Below are 21,683 nucleotides of genomic sequence, written 5' to 3'. Positions count from 1 at the left end.
CCAAGGAAGTGTTGTGAATTCATTGGCCTTTAAAATAGAATGCCCCATTTCTACATATAACCTGACGTTTCTGCTTAACATGGCTCATGATAACTTTGGGCTCTATTCAATCTGTAAAGCTGAAGTGTTACATATTCCAGGATAGAAATGTAAAGGTCATTTCTGATTGAGCCGACATATTCAGTTTTTACCACGAACGCAGTCTCCACTAAAGCAGGAGCGTTGCCTTTACATTTCAATCACGCTCGAAAGCAGAACTTCCGCGATGCGGATTGAATAGAGCCCTTTGTCCAATAGTACAGATGACTTTACATAGCCAATTCCCTGTAGATAATACTACAAACCCTGTATTGTCTGACCCCTTGATGTTTACTTGAAAGTGCATTGAAGTGCTACTCACCTGGCTATACTCACTTTGATTTTATGGACATGAAAATGTCAAAGCTACTATCAAAACATTAGTAATGAAGTACGAATCCAAATGTAAGGCCCTCATTGATTCCTTGACATGGAAACCTGAGCGCTGCTCCTGGCACCCCAGAGACGTGAATGGCCTAATTTGTGAGAATGAACATTAGTCTACTGTGTTTTAAAGCACAGTTAATGTTGCATGAGTGGAAAGAGACTGGACCCGAGTGAAGGAATAGTTTGTGTAGAGGAGATGGAAAAAGAGAATGTTTCCCGAGAGAGAACGAGAGAGAGAGGGATACCTTTAGTAATGTTATTAACTGGCATTAGTCATACCATATACCTGCTCATTGCCACCGGGACTTATTTCCCCCGTGGAAATTAATGTCAATATTTTGTTCGAGGTCCACTATTGATGGTGGAGAAAAAAACAAACAGTACAGGTTGTTACCTACCGTAAGCAGAGTGAAGGGGTAGATGATGTAGGAGGGGATTCACAGGTAATCCTGAGGGACATTACATACAAGTTCCCATTCCTTTGCAGCTGTTGTTTTTCAATAATTCCATATGACAATGCAGGTGTTTTGAGTTCATCATAATCTCTACATTTCTCTCCAACCCATGGAGTGTGGTATAGCCTATACCACAGATGTGAATCAATTGGTTAAACAGAGCTACTTTCTCCTTGTCCAAAAGAATGCAGATGCTTGTGATATATAGTATTTAATATTTCACATTCTCTCGAAAAAAAAGAATTAAAGCCACATAATAATACATATGTTATTTACAATTTCATATTTACAATATAATAATTTACTATTACAATTGATATAACGTGAAATGATAATCAATACAAAAAAACAATGAGTTGGATTTTTATGTCCATGGCTCTTGAGAGATGGAAAGTCAAGTAAATGTTTCCTTGAGGGAAGGGATCCTACAAGATCCATACGATTAAACATGATTCCTTTATAGCGTTTCATCACTCATTGGCATTCACCTGCCATCACTCTGCAATCCATACATATAGCATCAAATCTTGAAGTCATTTGGAATATTTTCCTATGAAAATGTTTTCTTTTTCGTTACCTATATTCACCAGTTGACCATATTAATGGACTTTTTTTTAAATATGGATTTTCCCTGTGGTTTAGGAGCTCTCCACCTTTGTCAACATCTGAGGAGATAAACAACAATAAACAAACAAACAAAAAAGGAAACACTGCTGGTTGAGGACTTTTCTAGCTGCAAAGCGTTAACTCACACACCGTACGGTACAGCTGATGACATCACAACCCGTCACGCAGGATTTCTCTGTAGCCTTTATTATAAACACTATGTTGTCTGCATTAAGAAGACGACATTATTGTAGTGGTGATATGTTTAACTATTACAAATGAATCAAATCAAATCTAAAACGCTCTCTTTCACATCTCTCCAGCCAAGAGGAGAGACAAACAGGGAGTTGTTTTTTTGTTTGTTTGTTTCCCTGGTACGCTTCCAGTCGAAGTACCATGAGAAACTGCAATATTACATTCAGTATTTTTTTGCCAACCAATTTGCTCTGGGTTGAATGATAATTTACATGTTCACATTGCTCCTCCTCATTGATAGTAGTAGTCACTGGCATGTACATCCAAACCGTCTTTCCTCTTCAAGCAGTTCTTAGCACTTTTTCCAAAAAAGCATTTGAGGGTGTTTGACAGTAGTTCTAACAATGTCCAGTGGGGTCGAGGTTTCAGGGCTCTCCTGATTTGGAAAAATACCAGTCAGTGGAGAGACCAGAAATGAGGAGGAGGCGGCTGTCATTGTATCGTTGGGCAGCTTGTCTCATCGGAGCTTGGCGTTGCCGTATGTGCTGCGTTGTACTGAGATCAGTTTCTCCATGCAGGTGGTGCGGGTCTCATGCAGGGAGCCATGCCACACTTTGCTGGTGGGCCGACCCTCCTCGCTGCGACAGAACACGTAGGCCATGGTGTCTGTGCGGCTCTGAATGTATGCGCTGTGGAGCAGGGCCCGGCAGTACCGGCTGATCCTCTCCACTCTGCGCAGGATCAGATGTGCTTTCCTAGAGGAGAGAAACACAGTCATGATTAGTATTAATGTCAGCATCAGCAGCATTGTCATTTTGTCATTCCTTTATTTATTTTCATGGTGATATAAATATTGGTACACTTTACAGATCGGTAATAACAGGACAATAACTATGGCCATTACCAGTAATGACCAATAATGTGGAATCAGGGCCGGCAACTGGAGGCTTTAACATCCTATATACTATGTACTGCCATTGTGCCCTTGAGCAAGGTACTTTAGCCCTAATTGCTCCAGGGGCGCTGTGATGTGATGTGATGTGATGTTGTGTGGTGTGTGTGTGTTTTAGGTTGGGTACTGTGACGGCAATAAATCAATAATATCTGTGCAAATGGACCAATAACGGAAGTATTGTATATAAATATGCCTCACCCTTGCCCCCTTGTTCAACAGCAATCTAGAAACCGAGCAGGTTCATTCATGTGTTATGCATCTTTTTACAGGTTTGAATTCCAGACTAGAGTAGAGAGGTCTGTCACTGATCTGTGTTGGCAGCCTACTCATGTTCCTCACCAGAAGGGGGTATGTTAGAGACCAGGTTAATGTACAGGACAGGCAGACAAACTGCTGTAAGGAAACACACGTGCATACCAGTGGCGGATGGTGCCGTTTAAGATGAGGGAGGATGATTATTTTACAGCATAGTGGATGACTGCCATTCATATTCCATTCACCCAGCGCAAATGTTACATCGATAGGTTTAGGCTACTACATGATACACACATTTTCCCTGTACCCATCATGAGATTGCTACAACCTAGCCTATGAATGAAAGTTTACAACGTAGAGAATTTTGAGTAATCAAGGTGACATTCAATACCGCCTTGCACACTCTTGCCTGCATCGAGCTGATCTCGGGAGTAATCATTAGTCCGTTGCAAATGTGAATTTCTATTGGACACATTAAGGTATTTTTATCTCCGTTTTGTTCCGTTTCCATCCGTTTAATAAACATTTTTCAACAGAATTGGCAGAATGAATACAATTGCTCCGGTGGCAATAAATTAATGACTTGGAAGAGTTACAGTGTTGGATAGCCATAGCCAGCTAGATAACATAGCATCTCGCTCTGCCTGAGCCGGATGTTTGAGTAGGTTAAACGAGCTAGCTTCATTCTTAGCTAAGTGAACGTTTTGTAAAAACAAATACACCCAAATATAGCTATCTCTCTCTTTCTCCTCCTCTTGCTTCTCCTTAATTTTGGAATAATACAATTTTTCAAAACTGTTCCACTTCTCTTTGAGTCAACTACTCACAACATTTTATGCACTGCAGTGCTAGCTAGCTGAAGCTTATGCTTTCAGTATTAGATTAATCCTCTGATATTTTGATTTGGTGGACAACATGTCAGTTCATGCTGCAAGAGCTCTGATAGGTTGGAGGACATCCTCCGGAAGTTGTCATATTTACTGTGTAAGTCTCCTAAGCCTCCTAAGTTTTGTATCGAAGTTAATGTACCCAGAGGAGAACAGAAGCTAGCTGTCCTCCAGCTACACCATGGTGCTAACCTACACAGAGTGCTGCTGAGGCTACTGTAGACCTTCAATGCAAAGCATGTGTGGTCCACAACGTGAAGCACGGGGGAGGAGGTGTGATGGTGTGGGGGTGCTTTGCTGGTGACACTGTCTGTGATTTATTTAGAATTCAAGGCACACTTAACCTCACTAGGGTAGGGGGCACTATTTTCACCTCCGGATGAAAAGTGTTCCCAAAGTAAACTGCCTGCTACTCGGGCCCAGAAGCTAGGATATGCATATAATTAGTAGATTTGGATAGAAAACACTCCAAGTTTCGAAAACTGTTAAAATAACATCTGTGAGTATAACAGAACTGAAATGGCAGGCAAACACCTGAGGGAAATCCATCCAGGAAGTGCCACTATTTTTCCTATGAAAGCCTATCCACCATTTAAAGGGATAGGACCCAGATTCCGTTCCTATGGCTTCCACAAGTTGTGAACAGTCTTTAGACATAGTTTTAGGCTTTTATTCTGAACAATTAGGGAGAATGACAACTTTGAGTGAGTGGATAGTGGGATGTCCCCTGAGCTGTTTGCTGCGCAAGACCGAGAGTGCGCCTTTCTTGTTTTTCTTTTATATTGACGACGCTATTGTACGGTTGAAATATTATCGATTATTTGGGCTAAAAACAACCTGAGGATTGATTATAAACATCGTTTGACATGTTTCTACGAACTTTACCGGTACTATTTGGAATTTTCGTCTGCCTGTTGTGACCGTATTTGAGCCATTGGATCACTGAACAAAACGTGCCAATAAAATGGAATTTTTTTAATGAAAGAGGGACTTTATCGAAATAAAACAAACATTTATTGTGTAACTGGGAGTCTTTTGAGTGCAATCATATGAAGATCATCAAAGGTAAGTGATTAATTTTATTGCTATTTCTGACTTTCGTGCCGAATCTACTTGGCTGGTAACTGTATGTAATGTTTTGTGTGCTGAGCGCTGTCCTCAGATAATCACATGGTTTGCTTTCGCCGTAAAGTATTTTTAAAATCTGACAAAGCGGCTGGATTAACAACAAGTTAAGCTTGATTTTGATGTATTACACTTGTGATTTCATGAAAGTTAAATATTTATAGTAATTTCATTTGAATTTTGAGCTCTGCAATTTCACCGGATGTTGGCCAGGTGGGACGGTAGCGTCCCACACCCCCTAGAGAGGTTAACCAGCATGGCTAACCCAGCATTCTGCAGTGATACACCATCCCATCTGGTTTGCGCTGAGTGGGACTACCATTTGTTTTTCAACAGGACAATGACCCAACACACCTCCAAGCTGTGTAAGGGCTATTTCCCCAAAAAGGAGAGTGATGGATTGCTGCATCAGATGACCTGGCCTCCACAATCACCTGACTTCAAACAAATTGAGATGATTTGGGATGATTTGGACCACATAGTGAAGGAAAAGTAGCCAGCAAGTGCTCAGCATATATGTGGGAACTCCTTCAAGACTGTTGGAAAAGCATTCCAGGTGAAGCTGGTTGACAGAATGCCTAGAGTGTGCAATGTTGTCATCAAGGCACAATGTGGCTACTTTGAAGAATCTCAAATATATTTGATTTGTTGAACCCTTTTTTGGTTACTACATGATTCCATATTGTGTTAGTTCATAGTTTTGATGTCTTCACTATTATTCTACAATGTAAAAAATAGTAGAAATAAAGAAAAACCCCTGAATGAGATGTGTCCAAACTTTTGACTGGTATTGTAAATGCATTAATGATCTGCATGTAATTGTGGCAGTAAGGGGAAAACACTGCATGAAACCTTTACTCTTCATTTAACACACAGACACACACTCTCCCTCCCTCCCACACACACTCTCTGCGTCTCCCTCATAAACACACTGCTCCCAACTTTAAAAACATGAGGCACCCAACAGACTGCAAGGAGTACCGGAAATATATAGATTTTTGATCATTTAGGCTTACATTAGGCCTGCGTGAATCCTACCTTTGAAGCACATTTCATGAGTAGCAGACGCTTTTCCTCTCTTCCTGCGCCAATCAAATATGCCTAAGACCTACTGTCAAGTTACCAGGTTGTGAGCTAGCTAGGTAACATGACTGAACAACGTTGTTTGTTATCAAAACAATAATTAGCGGCCTGGTAGTAGTTTAAAACGGCCCCAACATGTTTTGTGAAATTATATCAAATGTGAGCGAAATCGTGCAGGAAGAAAAAAAGGTAGCTCCGGTAACGAGTCATATGTTTTTAACTGTTTGAGCTAGAGACAAGCCGTTTTCTTTGCTGTAAAGCTGCAAGCATGACTGTCACGAGGCATTGCTGCGTGACAGCGAACTTGCAAAGCCTATCACAATGGCCTGTGCTCTTGGTTATTTGGTTATAGGAGGGATGAAAGGATATACACTGTATTCACTTGGCTCTGCACGTTTCTATATCAAATGTAACAACAGAAGACTAATCACGGTCTGCATCTCCGCTTGTCATCATGGCTAAATGATATTAAAGAAACTGACAGAGAAATAGATGCACAGAGAAATAGGTGTGTGACGGTGGAAAGGGCAGCCAGGTCACCCGTGATACAAGTCAGTATTCGTTGTCCATCCATATCTGAGGACGTAGGGAAATGACGTGGACACCACCACGAGGGGCAACAGTTTGTGTTGTTACCTTCAAGTAGGTTTTGGTTTTCCTAGCGCATTGTGGACTGGGATGGCGGATGGGCGTAAGCATCTGCCTCTGATTCCAAAGGTTGCAAGTTTGAATCAAGAGATATAAAGTTGTTTTTGATATTTCTGTTTTAAGCCTATCCCAAACCTTAACCCTTACCTTAACCATTCTGAGTTAATGCCTAAACTTAACCCTAAAACTAAAAATGCAGACTTAATGCCTAAACTTAACCTTTGACACTCCAAAATCTGACGTTTGCATGAACTTTCAACGTGAGGCTGTGAGAGCTAGTTGCATTCTCAAATACTTTATTCTCAACAATGAAAATGAACCTCTTCTGCACGTGTGTAAGGACTTGAATGTTGACACAAATATTACAAATATCAGAAAAAGGAGCTTTAAGGAGGCATGTTCCATTTGTTTTGAGAAGTGGATGTCTGTTCAGCCTCAGCATCTGTCTTTGGTTAAGCTAGGAGCACAGACAACCTTTTCACGTGTAAAAAAAGGGCAACCTTTTTTCTTCTTTCTCTCTTCAAATTTCACTGCCTACAACAACATAACACCAAACATATGAGCAAGTGGGTCTGAAGTGCAAGTAGGTGAATTGAGGACTGGGAGTTATGAGTATATATATTCATCAAGGCAGGATCACATTGGAGATCATAACACACAATTCTCTAAAAGTCCTAAAGTTACAGTACCAGAGTCCTAAAGATGCAGTACCAGAGTCCTAAAGTTACAGTACCAGAGTCCTAAAGATAAAGTACCAGAGTCCTAAAGTTACAGTACAAGAGTCCTAAAGTTACAGTACCATAGTCCTAAAGATACAGTACCAGAGTCCCAAAGTTACAGTACCAGTCCTAAAGTTAAAGTACAAGAGTCCTAAAGTTACAGTACCAGAGTCCCAAAGATACAGTACCAGAGTTCTAAAGTTACAGTACAAGAGTCCTAAAGTTACAGTACCATAGTCCTAAAGATACAGTACCAGAGTCCCAAAGTTACAGTACCAGTCCTAAAGTTACAGTACAAGAGTCCTAAAGTTACAGTACCAGAGTCCCAAAGATACAGTACCAGAGTCCTAAAGTTACAGTACAAGAGTCCTAAAGTTACAGTACCATAGTCCTAAAGATACAGTACCAGAGTCCCAAAGTTACAGTACCAGTCCTAAAGTTACAGTACCAAAGTCCTAAAGTTACAGTACCAGAGTACTAAAGTTACAGTACCAGAGTCCCAAAGATACAGTACCAGAGTCCTAAAGTTACAGTACCAGTCCTAAAGTTACAGTACCAGAGTCCTAAAGTTACAGTACCAGAGTTCTAAAGTTACAGTACAAGAGTCCTAAAGTTACAGTACCAGAGTCCTAAAGTTACAGTACCAGAGTACTAAAGTTACAGTACCAGAGTCCTAAAGTTACAGTACCAGAGTCCTAAAGTTACAGTACCAGAGTCCTAAAGTTACAGTACCAGAGTCCTAAAGTTACAGTACCAGAGTCCTAAAATTACAGGACAAGAGTCCTAAAGTTACAGTACCATAGTCCTAAAGATACAGTACCAGAGTCCTAAATTTACAGTGCCAGAGTACTAAAGTTACAGTACCAGAGTCCTAAAGTTACAGTACCAGAGTACTAAAGTTACAGTACCAGAGTCCTAAAGTTACAGGACCAGAGTCCTAAAGTTACAGTACCAGAGTACTAAAGTTACAGTACCAGAGTCCTAAAGTTACAGTACCAGAGTCCTAAAGGTACAGTACCAGAGTCCTAAATTTACAGTACCAGAGTACTAAAGTTACAGTACCAGAGTCCTAAAGTTACAGTACCAGAGTACTAAAGTTACAGTACCAGTCCTAAAGTTACAGTACCAGAGAACTAAAGTTACAGTACCAGTCCTAAAGTTACAGTACCAGAGTCCTAAAGTTACAGTACCAGAGTCCTAAAGTTACAGTACCAGAGAACTAAAGTTTCAGTACCAGAGTTCTAAAGTTACAGTACCAGAATAATAAAGTTACAGTATCAGAGTCCTAAACTTACAGTACCAGAGTCCTAAAGTTACAGTACCAGAGTACTAAAGTTACAGTACCAGAGTCCTAAAGTTACAGTACCAGAGTACTAAAGTTACAGTACCAGAGTCCTAAAGTTACAATACCAGAGTCCTAAAGTTACAGTACCAGAGTCCTAAAGTTACAGTACCAGAGTCCTAAAGTTACAGTACCAGTCCTAAAGTTACAGTACCAGAGTCCTAAAGTTACAGTACCAGAGTACTAAAGTTACAGTACCAGAGTACTAAAGTTACAGTACCAGAGTCCTAAAGTTACAGTACCAGAGTCCTAAAGTTACAGTACCAGAGTCCTAAAGTTACAGTACCAGAGTACTAAAGTTACAGTACCAGAGTCCTAAAGGTACAGTACCAGAGTCCTAAATTTACAGTACCAGAGTCCTAAAGTTAAAGGACAAGAGTACTAAAGTTACAGTACCAGTCCTAAAAATACAGTACCAGAGTCCTAAAGTTACAGTACGAGAGTCCTAAAGATACAGTACCAGAGTCCTAAAGTTACAGTACCAGAGTACTACAGTTACAGTACCAGTCCTAAAGTTACAGTACCAGAGAACTAAAGTTACAGTACCAGTCCTAAAGTTACAGTACCAGAGTCCTAAAGTTACAGTACCAGAGTACTAAAGATACAGTACCAGAGTCCCAAAGATACAGTACCAGAGTCCTAAAGTTACAGTACCAGTCCTAAAGTTACAGTACCAGAGTCCTAAAGTTACAGTACCAGAGTTCTAAAGTTACAGTACAAGAGTCCTAAAGTTACAGTACCAGAGTCCTAAAGTTACAGGACAAGAGTCCTAAAGTTACAGTACCATAGTCCTAAAGATACAGTACCAGAGTCCCAAAGTTACAGTACCAGAGTACTAAAGATACAGTACCAGAGTCCTAAAGTTACAGTACCAGAGTACTAAAGTTACAGTACCAGTCCTAAAGTTACAGTACCAGAGAACTAAAGTTACAGTACCAGTCCTAAAGTTACAGTACCAGAGTCCTAAAGTTACAGTACCAGAGTCCTAAAGTTACAGTACCAGAGAACTAAAGTTTCAGTACCAGAGTTATAAAGTTACAGTACCAGAATAATAAAGTTACAGTATCAGAGTCCTAAACTTACAGTACCAGAGTCCTAAAGTTACAGTACCAGAGTACTAAAGTTACAGTACCAGAGTCCTAAAGTTACAGTACCAGAGTACTAAAGTTACAGTACCAGAGTCCTAAAGTTACAATACCAGAGTCCTAAAGTTACAGTACCAGAGTCCTAAAGTTACAGTACCAGAGTCCTAAAGTTACCGTACCAGTCCTAAAGTTACAGTACCAGAGTCCTAAAGTTACAGTACCAGAGTACTAAAGTTACAGTACCAGAGTCCTAAAGTTACAGTACCAGGGTACTAAAGTTACAGTACCAGAGTCCTAAAGTTACAGTACCAGAGTCCTAAAGTTACAGTACCAGAGTACTAAAGTTACAGTACCAGAGTCCTAAAGTTACAGTACCAGAGTCCTAAAGTTACAGTACCAGAGTCCTAAAGTTACAGTACCAGAGTACTAAAGTTACAGTACCAGAGTCCTAAAGGTACAGTACCAGAGTCCTAAATTTACAGTACCAGAGTCCTAAAGTTAAAGGACAAGAGTACTAAAGTTACAGTACCAGTCCTAAAGTTACAGTACCAGAGAACTAAAGTTACAGTACCAGTCCTAAAGTTACAGTACCAGAGTCCTAAAGTTACAGTACCAGAGTCCTAAAGTTACAGTACCAGAGAACTAAAGTTTCAGTACCAGAGTTCTAAAGTTACAGTACCAGAATAATAAAGTTACAGTATCAGAGTCCTAAACTTACAGTACCAGAGTCCTAAAGTTACAGTACCAGAGTACTAAAGTTACAGTACCAGAGTCCTAAAGTTACAGTACCAGAGTACTAAAGTTACAGTACCAGAGTCCTAAAGTTACAATACCAGAGTCCTAAAGTTACAGTACCAGAGTCCTAAAGTTACAGTACCAGAGTCCTAAAGTTACCGTACCAGTCCTAAAGTTACAGTACCAGAGTCCTAAAGTTACAGTACCAGAGTACTAAAGTTACAGTACCAGAGTCCAAAAGTTACAGTACCAGAGTACTAAAGTTACAGTACCAGAGTCCTAAAGTTACAGTACCAGAGTCCTAAAGTTACAGTACCAGAGTCCTAAAGTTACAGTACCAGAGTCCTAAAGTTACAGTACCAGAGTCCTAAAGTTACAGTACCAGAGTACTAAAGTTACAGTACCAGAGTCCTAAAGGTACAGTACCAGAGTCCTAAATTTACAGTACCAGAGTCCTAAAGTTAAAGGACAAGAGTCCTAAAGTTACAGTACCAGAGTCCTAAAGTTACAGGACAAGAGTCCTAAAGTTACAGTACCATAGTCCTAAAGATACAGTACCAGAGTCCCAAAGTTACAGTACCAGAGTACTAAAGATACAGTACCAGAGTCCTAAAGTTACAGTACCAGAGTACTAAAGTTACAGTACCAGTCCTAAAGTTACAGTACCAGAGAACTAAAGTTACAGTACCAGTCCTAAAGTTACAGTACCAGAGTCCTAAAGTTACAGTACCAGAGTCCTAAAGTTACAGTACCAGAGAACTAAAGTTTCAGTACCAGAGTTCTAAAGTTACAGTACCAGAATAATAAAGTTACAGTATCAGAGTCCTAAACTTACAGTACCAGAGTCCTAAAGTTACAGTACCAGAGTACTAAAGTTACAGTACCAGAGTCCTAAAGTTACAGTACCAGAGTACTAAAGTTACAGTACCAGAGTCCTAAAGTTACAATACCAGAGTCCTAAAGTTACAGTACCAGAGTCCTAAAGTTACAGTACCAGAGTCCTAAAGTTACCGTACCAGTCCTAAAGTTACAGTACCAGAGTCCTAAAGTTACAGTACCAGAGTACTAAAGTTACAGTACCAGAGTCCTAAAGTTACAGTACCAGAGTACTAAAGTTACAGTACCAGAGTCCTAAAGTTACAGTACCAGAGTCCTAAAGTTACAGTACCAGAGTACTAAAGTTACAGTACCAGAGTCCTAAAGTTACAGTACCAGAGTCCTAAAGTTACAGTACCAGAGTCCTAAAGTTACAGTACCAGAGTACTAAAGTTACAGTACCAGAGTCCTAAAGGTACAGTACCAGAGTCCTAAATTTACAGTACCAGAGTCCTAAAGTTAAAGGACAAGAGTACTAAAGTTACAGTACCAGTCCTAAAGTTACAGTACCAGAGAACTAAAGTTACAGTACCAGTCCTAAAGTTACAGTACCAGAGTCCTAAAGTTACAGTACCAGAGTCCTAAAGTTACAATACCAGAGTCCTAAAGTTACAGTACCAGAGTCCTAAAGTTACAGTACCAGAGTCCTAAAGTTACCGTACCAGTCCTAAAGTTACAGTACCAGAGTCCTAAAGTTACAGTACCAGAGTACTAAAGTTACAGTACCAGAGTCCAAAAGTTACAGTACCAGAGTACTAAAGTTACAGTACCAGAGTCCTAAAGTTACAGTACCAGAGTCCTAAAGTTACAGTACCAGAGTCCTAAAGTTACAGTACCAGAGTCCTAAAGTTACAGTACCAGAGTACTAAAGTTACAGTACCAGAGTCCTAAAGGTACAGTACCAGAGTCCTAAATTTACAGTACCAGAGTCCTAAAGTTAAAGGACAAGAGTACTAAAGTTACAGTACCAGTCCTAAAAATACAGTACCAGAGTCCTAAAGTTACAGTACGAGAGTCCTAAAGATACAGTACCAGAGTCCTAAAGTTACTGTACCAGAGTACTACAGTTACAGTACCAGTCCTAAAGTTACAGTACCAGAGAACTAAAGTTACAGTACCAGTCCTAAAGTTACAGTACCAGAGTCCTAAAGTTACAGTACCAGAGTACTAAAGATACAGTACCAGAGTCCTAAAGTTACAGTACCAGAGTCCTAAAGTTACAGTACCAGAGTACTAAAGTTACAGTACCAGAGTCCTAAAGGTACAGTACCAGAGTCCTAAATTTACAGTACCAGAGTCCTAAAGTTAAAGGACAAGAGTACTAAAGTTACAGTACCAGTCCTAAAGTTACAGTACCAGAGAACTAAAGTTACAGTACCAGTCCTAAAGTTACAGTACCAGAGTCCTAAAGTTACAGTACCAGAGTCCTAAAGTTACAGTACCAGAGAACTAAAGTTTCAGTACCAGAGTTCTAAAGTTACAGTACCAGAATAATAAAGTTACAGTATCAGAGTCCTAAACTTACAGTACCAGAGTCCTAAAGTTACAGTACCAGAGTACTAAAGTTACAGTACCAGAGTCCTAAAGTTACAGTACCAGAGTACTAAAGTTACAGTACCAGAGTCCTAAAGTTACAATACCAGAGTCCTAAAGTTACAGTACCAGAGTCCTAAAGTTACAGTACCAGAGTCCTAAAGTTACCGTACCAGTCCTAAAGTTACAGTACCAGAGTCCTAAAGTTACAGTACCAGAGTACTAAAGTTACAGTACCAGAGTCCAAAAGTTACAGTACCAGAGTACTAAAGTTACAGTACCAGAGTCCTAAAGTTACAGTACCAGAGTCCTAAAGTTACAGTACCAGAGTCCTAAAGTTACAGTACCAGAGTCCTAAAGTTACAGTACCAGAGTACTAAAGTTACAGTACCAGAGTCCTAAAGGTACAGTACCAGAGTCCTAAATTTACAGTACCAGAGTCCTAAAGTTAAAGGACAAGAGTACTAAAGTTACAGTACCAGTCCTAAAAATACAGTACCAGAGTCCTAAAGTTACAGTACGAGAGTCCTAAAGATACAGTACCAGAGTCCTAAAGTTACAGTACCAGAGTACTACAGTTACAGTACCAGTCCTAAAGTTACAGTACCAGAGAACTAAAGTTACAGTACCAGAGTTCTAAAGTTACAGTACAAGAGTCCTAAAGTTACAGTACCAGAGTCCTAAAGTTACAGGACAAGAGTCCTAAAGTTACAGTACCATAGTCCTAAAGATACAGTACCAGAGTCCCAAAGTTACAGTACCAGAGTACTAAAGATACAGTACCAGAGTCCTAAAGTTACAGTACCAGAGTACTAAAGTTACAGTACCAGTCCTAAAGTTACAGTACCAGAGAACTAAAGTTACAGTACCAGTCCTAAAGTTACAGTACCAGAGTCCTAAAGTTACAGTACCAGAGTCCTAAAGTTACAGTACCAGAGAACTAAAGTTTCAGTACCAGAGTTATAAAGTTACAGTACCAGAATAATAAAGTTACAGTATCAGAGTCCTAAACTTACAGTACCAGAGTCCTAAAGTTACAGTACCAGAGTACTAAAGTTACAGTACCAGAGTCCTAAAGTTACAGTACCAGAGTACTAAAGTTACAGTACCAGAGTCCTAAAGTTACAATACCAGAGTCCTAAAGTTACAGTACCAGAGTCCTAAAGTTACAGTACCAGAGTCCTAAAGTTACCGTACCAGTCCTAAAGTTACAGTACCAGAGTCCTAAAGTTACAGTACCAGAGTACTAAAGTTACAGTACCAGAGTCCTAAAGTTACAGTACCAGAGTACTAAAGTTACAGTACCAGAGTCCTAAAGTTACAGTACCAGAGTCCTAAAGTTACAGTACCAGAGTACTAAAGTTACAGTACCAGAGTCCTAAAGTTACAGTACCAGAGTCCTAAAGTTACAGTACCAGAGTCCTAAAGTTACAGTACCAGAGTACTAAAGTTACAGTACCAGAGTCCTAAAGGTACAGTACCAGAGTCCTAAATTTACAGTACCAGAGTCCTAAAGTTAAAGGACAAGAGTACTAAAGTTACAGTACCAGTCCTAAAGTTACAGTACCAGAGAACTAAAGTTACAGTACCAGTCCTAAAGTTACAGTACCAGAGTCCTAAAGTTACAGTACCAGAGTCCTAAAGTTACAGTACCAGAGAACTAAAGTTTCAGTACTAAAGTTCTAAAGTTACAGTACCAGAATAATAAAGTTACAGTATCAGAGTCCTAAACTTACAGTACCAGAGTCCTAAAGTTACAGTACCAGAGTACTAAAGTTACAGTACCAGAGTCCTAAAGTTACAGTACCAGAGTACTAAAGTTACAGTACCAGAGTCCTAAAGTTACAATACCAGAGTCCTAAAGTTACAGTACCAGAGTCCTAAAGTTACAGTACCAGAGTCCTAAAGTTACCGTACCAGTCCTAAAGTTACAGTACCAGAGTCCTAAAGTTACAGTACCAGAGTACTAAAGTTACAGTACCAGAGTCCAAAAGTTACAGTACCAGAGTACTAAAGTTACAGTACCAGAGTCCTAAAGTTACAGTACCAGAGTCCTAAAGTTACAGTACCAGAGTCCTAAAGTTACAGTACCAGAGTCCTAAAGTTACAGTACCAGAGTCCTAAATTTACAGTACCAGAGTCCTAAAGTTAAAGGACAAGAGTACTAAAGTTACAGTACCAGTCCTAAAGTTACAGTACCAGAGAACTAAAGTTACAGTACCAGTCCTAAAGTTACAGTACCAGAGTCCTAAAGTTACAGTACCAGAGTCCTAAAGTTACAGTAGTACCAGAGAACTAAAGTTTCAGTACCAGAGTTCTAAAGTTACAGTACCAGAATAATAAAGTTACAGTATCAGAGTCCTAAACTTACAGTACCAGAGTCCTAAAGTTACAGTACCAGAGTACTAAAGTTACAGTACCAGAGTCCTAAAGTTACAGTACCAGAGTACTAAAGTTACAGTACCAGAGTCCTAAAGTTACAATACCAGAGTCCTAAAGTTACAGTACCAGAGTCCTAAAGTTACAGTACCAGAGTCCTAAAGTTACCGTACCAGTCCTAAAGTTACAGTACCAGAGTCCTAAAGTTACAGTACCAGAGTACTAAAGTTACAGTACCAGAGTCCAAAAGTTACAGTACCAGAGTACTAAAGTTACAGTACCAGAGTCCTAAAGTTACAGTACCAGAGTCCTAAAGTTACAGTACCAGAGTCCTAAAGTTACAGTACCAGAGTCCTAAAGTTACAGTACAAGAGTACTAAAGTTACAGTACCAGAGTCCTAAAGGTACAGTACCAGAGTCCTAAATTTACAGTACCAGAGTCCTAAAGTTAAAGGACAAGAGTCCTAAAGTTACAGTACCAGAGTCCTAAAGTTACAGGACAAGAGTCCTAAAGTTACAGTACCAGAGTCCTAAAGATACAGTACCAGAGTCCCAAAGTTACAGTACCAGAGTACTAAAGATACAGTACCAGAGTCCTAAAGTTACAGTACCAGAGTACTAAAGTTACAGTACCAGTCCTAAAGTTACAGTACCAGAGAACTAAAGTTACAGTACCAGTCCTAAAGTTACAGTACCAGAGTCCTAAAGTTACAGTACCAGAGTCCTAAAGTTACAGTACCAGAGAACTAAAGTTTCAGTACCAGAGTTCTAAAATTACAGTACCAGAATAATAAAGTTACAGTATCAGAGTCCTAAACTTACAGTACCAGAGTCCTAAAGTTACAGTACCAGAGTACTAAAGTTACAGTACCAGAGTCCTAAAGTTACAGTACCAGAGTACTAAAGTTACAGTACCAGAGTCCTAAAGTTACAATACCAGAGTCCTAAAGTTACAGTACCAGAGTCCTAAAGTTACAGTACCAGAGTCCTAAAGTTACCGTACCAGTCCTAAAGTTACAGTACCAGAGTCCTAAAGTTACAGTACCAGAGTACTAAAGTTACAGTACCAGAGTCCTAAAGTTACAGTACCAGAGTACTAAAGTTACAGTACCAGAGTCCTAAAGTTACAGTACCAGAGTCCTAAAGTTACAGTACCAGAGTACTAAAGTTACAGTACCAGAGTCCTAAAGTTACAGTACCAGAGTCCTAAAGTTACAGTACCAGAGTCCTAAAGTTACAGTACCAGAGTACTAAAGTTACAGTACCAGAGTCCTAAAGGTACAGTACCAGAGTCCTAAATTTACAGTACCAGAGTCCTAAAGTTAAAGGACAAGAGTACTAAAGTTACAGTACCATTCCTAAAGTTACAGTACCAGAGAACTAAAGTTACAGTACCAGTCCTAAAGTTACAGTACCAGAGTCCTAAAGTTACAGTACCAGAGTCCTAAAGTTACAGTACCAGAGAACTAAAGTTTCAGTACCAGAGTTCTAAAGTTACAGTACCAGAATAATAAAGTTACAGTATCAGAGTCCTAAACTTACAGTACCAGAGTCCTAAAGTTACAGTACCAGAGTACTAAAGTTACAGTACCAGAGTCCTAAAGTTACAGTACCAGAGTACTAAAGTTACAGTACCAGAGTCCTAAAGTTACAATACCAGAGTCCTAAAGTTACAGTACCAGAGTCCTAAAGTTACAGTACCAGAGTCCTAAAGTTACCGTACCAGTCCTAAAGTTACAGTACCAGAGTCCTAAAGTTACAGTACCAGAGTACTAAAGTTACAGTACCAGAGTCCAAAAGTTACAGTACCAGAGTACTAAAGTTACAGTACCAGAGTCCTAAAGTTACAGTACCAGAGTCCTAAAGTTACAGTACCAGAGTCCTAAAGTTACAGTACCAGAGTCCTAAAGTTACAGTACCAGAGTACTAAAGTTACAGTACCAGAGTCCTAAAGGTACAGTACCAGAGTCCTAAATTTACAGTACCAGAGTCCTAAAGTTAAAGGACAAGAGTACTAAAGTTACAGTACCAGTCCTAAAAATACAGTACCAGAGTCCTAAAGTTACAGTACGAGAGTCCTAAAGATACAGTACCAGAGTCCTAAAGTTACAGTACCAGAGTACTACAGTTACAGTACCAGTCCTAAAGTTACAGTACCAGAGAACTAAAGTTACAGTACCAGTCCTAAAGTTACAGTACCAGAGTCCTAAAGTTACAGTACCAGAGTACTAAAGATACAGTACCAGAGTCCCAAAGATACAGTACCAGAGTCCTAAAGTTACAGTACCAGTCCTAAAGTTACAGTACCAGAGTCCTAAAGTTACAGTACCAGAGTTCTAAAGTTACAGTACAAGAGTCCTAAAGTTACAGTACCAGAGTCCTAAAGTTACAGTACCAGAGTACTAAAGTTACAGTACCAGAGTCCTAAAGTTACAGTACCAGAGTCCTAAAGTTACAGTACCAGAGTCCTAAAGTTACAGTACCAGAGTCCTAAAGTTACAGTACCAGTCCTAAAGTTACAGTACCAGAGTCCTAAAATTACAGGACAAGAGTCCTAAAGTTACAGTACCATAGTCCTAAAGATACAGTACCAGAGTCCTAAAGTTACAGTGCCAGAGTACTAAAGTTACAGTACCAGAGTCCTAAAGTTACAGTACCAGAGTACTAAAGTTACAGTACCAGAGTCCTAAAGTTACAGGACCAGAGTCCTAAAGATACAGTACCAGAGTCCTAAAGTTACAGTACCAGAGTACTAAAGTTACAGTACCAGAGTCCTAAAGTTACAGTACAAGAGTCCTAAAGTTACAGTACCATAGTCCTAAAGATACAGTACCAGAGTCCCAAAGTTACAGTACCAGTCCTAAAGTTACAGTACAAGAGTCCTAAAGTTACAGTACCAGAGTCCCAAAGATACAGTACAAGAGTCCTAAAGTTACAGTACCAGAGTCCCAAAGATACAGTACCAGAGTCCTAAAGTTACAGTACAAGAGTCCTAAAGTTACAGTACCAGTCCTAAAGTTACAGTACCAAAGTCCTAAAGTTACAGTACCAGAGTACTAAAGTTACAGTACCAGAGTCCCAAAGATACAGTACCAGAGTCCTAAAGTTACAGTACCAGTCCTAAAGTTACAGTACCAGAGTCCTAAAGTTACAGTACCAGAGTTCTAAAGTTACAGTACAAGAGTCCTAAAGTTACAGTACCAGAGTCCTAAAGTTACAGTACCAGAGTACTAAAGTTACAGTACCAGAGTCCTAAAGTTACAGTACCAGAGTCCTAAAGTTACAGTACCAGAGTCCTAAAGTTACAGTACCAGAGTCCTAAAGTTACAGTACCAGTCCTAAAGTTACAGTACCAGAGTCCTAAAATTACAGGACAAGAGTCCTAAAGTTACAGTACCATAGTCCTAAAGATACAGTACCAGAGTCCTAAAGTTACAGTGCCAGAGTACTAAAGTTACAGTACCAGAGTCCTAAAGTTACAGTACCAGAGTACTAAAGTTACAGTACCAGAGTCCTAAAGTTACAGGACCAGAGTCCTAAAGTTACAGTACCAGAGTACTAAAGTTACAGTACCAGAGTCCTAAAGTTACAGTACCAGAGTCCTAAAGTTACAGTACCAGTCCTAAAGTTACAGTACCAGAGTCCTAAAGTTACAGGACAAGAGTCCTAAAGTTACAGTACCATAGTCCTAAAGATACAGTACCAGAGTCCCAAAGTTACAGTACCAGAGTACTAAAGTTACAGTACCAGAGTACTAAAGTTACAGTACCAGTCCTAAAGTTACAGTACCAGAGAACTAAAGTTACAGTACCAGTCCTAAAGTTACAGTACCAGAGTCCTAAAGTTACAGTACCAGAGTCCTAAAGTTACAGTACCAGAGAACTAAAGTTTCAGTACCAGAGTTCTAAAGTTACAGTACCAGAATAATAAAGTTACAGTATCAGAGTCCTAAACTTACAGTACCAGAGTCCTAAAGTTACAGTACCAGAGTACTAAAGTTACAGTACCAGAGTCCTAAAGTTACAGTACCAGAGTACTAAAGTTACAGTAACAGAGTCCTAAAGATACAATACCAGAGTCCTAAAGTAACAGTACCAGAGTCCTAAAGTTACAGTACCAGAGTCCTAAAGTTACAGTACCAGTCCTAAAGTTACAGTACCAGAGTACTAAAGTTACAGTACCAGAGTCCTAAAGTTACAGTACCAGAGTACTAAAGTTACAGTACCAGAGTCCTAAAGTTACAGTACCAGAGTCCTAAAGTTACAGTACCAGAGTCCTAAAGTTACAGTACCAGAGTACTAAAGTTACAGTACCAGAGTCCTAAAGTTACAGGACCAGAGTCCTAAAGTTACAGTACCAGAGTACTAAAGTTACAGTACCAGAGTCCTAAAGTTACAGTACCAGAGTCCTAAAGTTACAGTACCAGTCCTAAAGTTACAGTACCAGAGTCCTAAAGTTACAGGACAAGAGTCCTAAAGTTACAGTACCAGAGTCCTAAAGTTACAGTACCAGTCCTAAAGTTACAGTACCAGAGTCCTAAAGTTACAGGACAAGAGTCCTAAAGTTACAGTACCATAGTCCTAAAGATACAGTACCAGAGTCCTAAAGTTACCGTACCAGTCCTAAAGTTACAGTACCAGAGTCCTAAAGTTACAGTACCAGAGTACTAAAGTTACAGTACCAGAGTCCAAAAGTTACAGTACCAGAGTACTAAAGTTACAGTACCAGAGTCCTAAAGTTACAGTACCAGAGTCCTAAAGTTACAGTACCAGAGTCCTAAAGTTACAGTACCAGAGTCCTAAAGTTACAGTACCAGAGTACTAAAGTTACAGTACCAGAGTCCTAAAGGTACAGTACCAGAGTCCTAAATTTACAGTACCAGAGTCCTAAAGTTAAAGGACAAGAGTACTAAAGTTACAGTACCAGTCCTAAAAATACAGTACCAGAGTCCTAAAGTTACAGTACGAGAGTCCTAAAGATACAGTACCAGAGTCCTAAAGTTACAGTACCAGAGTACTACAGTTACAGTACCAGTCCTAAAGTTACAGTACCAGAGAACTAAAGTTACAGTACCAGTCCTAAAGTTACAGTACCAGAGTCCTAAAGTTACAGTACCAGAGTACTAAAGATACAGTACCAGAGTCCCAAAGATACAGTACCAGAGTCCTAAAGTTACAGTACCAGTCCTAAAGTTACAGTACCAGAGTCCTAAAGTTACAGTACCAGAGTTCTAAAGTTACAGTACAAGAGTCCTAAAGTTACAGTACCAGAGTCCTAAAGTTACAGTACCAGAGTACTAAAGTTACAGTACCAGAGTCCTAAAGTTACAGTACCAGAGTCCTAAAGTTACAGTACCAGAGTCCTAAAGTTACAGTACCAGAGTCCTAAAGTTACAGTACCAGTCCTAAAGTTACAGTACCAGAGTCCTAAAATTACAGGACAAGAGTCCTAAAGTTACAGTACCATAGTCCTAAAGATACAGTACCAGAGTCCTAAAGTTACAGTGCCAGAGTACTAAAGTTACAGTACCAGAGTCCTAAAGTTACAGTACCAGAGTACTAAAGTTACAGTACCAGAGTCCTAAAGTTACAGGACCAGAGTCCTAAAGATACAGTACCAGAGTCCTAAAGTTACAGTACCAGAGTACTAAAGTTACAGTACCAGAGTCCTAAAGTTACAGTACAAGAGTCCTAAAGTTACAGTACCATAGTCCTAAAGATACAGTACCAGAGTCCCAAAGTTACAGTACCAGTCCTAAAGTTACAGTACAAGAGTCCTAAAGTTACAGTACCAGAGTCCCAAAGATACAGTACCAGAGTCCTAAAGTTACAGTACAAGAGTCCTAAAGTTACAGTACCATAGTCCTAAAGATACAGTACCAGAGTCCCAAAGTTACAGTACCAGTCCTAAAGTTACAGTACCAAAGTCCTAAAGTTACAGTACCAGAGTACTAAAGTTACAGTACCAGAGTCCCAAAGATACAGTACCAGAGTCCTAAAGTTACAGTACCAGTCCTAAAGTTACAGTACCAGAGTCCTAAAGTTACAGTACCAGAGTTCTAAAGTTACAGTACAAGAGTCCTAAAGTTACAGTACCAGAGTCCTAAAGTTACAGTACCAGAGTACTAAAGTTACAGTACCAGAGTCCTAAAGTTACAGTACCAGAGTCCTAAAGTTACAGTACCAGAGTCCTAAAGTTACAGTACCAGAGTCCTAAAGTTACAGTACCAGTCCTAAAGTTACAGTACCAGAGTCCTAAAATTACAGGACAAGAGTCCTAAAGTTACAGTACCATAGTCCTAAAGATACAGTACCAGAGTCCTAAAGTTACAGTGCCAGAG

At 39.7% G+C, this 21,683-nt stretch overlaps 1 protein-coding gene across 1 annotated transcript in view; it reads right to left on the bottom strand.

Annotated features, from left to right (window-relative positions):
- Positions 1 to 1,115: 1,115 nt before the first annotated feature.
- LOC135517965 (astrotactin-2-like) overlaps positions 1,116 to 21,683 on the bottom strand; it is a 569,522-nt gene continuing 548,954 nt past the window's right edge. Inside the window, exon 23 of the mRNA XM_064942708.1 lies at positions 1,116 to 2,476. Coding sequence (XP_064798780.1) covers positions 2,239 to 2,476 — 238 coding nt within the window. The 3' untranslated portion in view covers positions 1,116 to 2,238. The remainder of the gene's footprint in view (positions 2,477 to 21,683) is intronic.

The sequence above is a fragment of the Oncorhynchus masou genome, chromosome 28 (genome assembly GCF_036934945.1).
Source record: "Oncorhynchus masou masou isolate Uvic2021 chromosome 28, UVic_Omas_1.1, whole genome shotgun sequence".
NCBI lineage: Eukaryota > Metazoa > Chordata > Actinopteri > Salmoniformes > Salmonidae > Oncorhynchus > Oncorhynchus masou.
The sequence above is the reverse complement of the archived record's forward strand: the minus strand, read 5'-3'. Positions and strand labels throughout refer to the sequence as shown.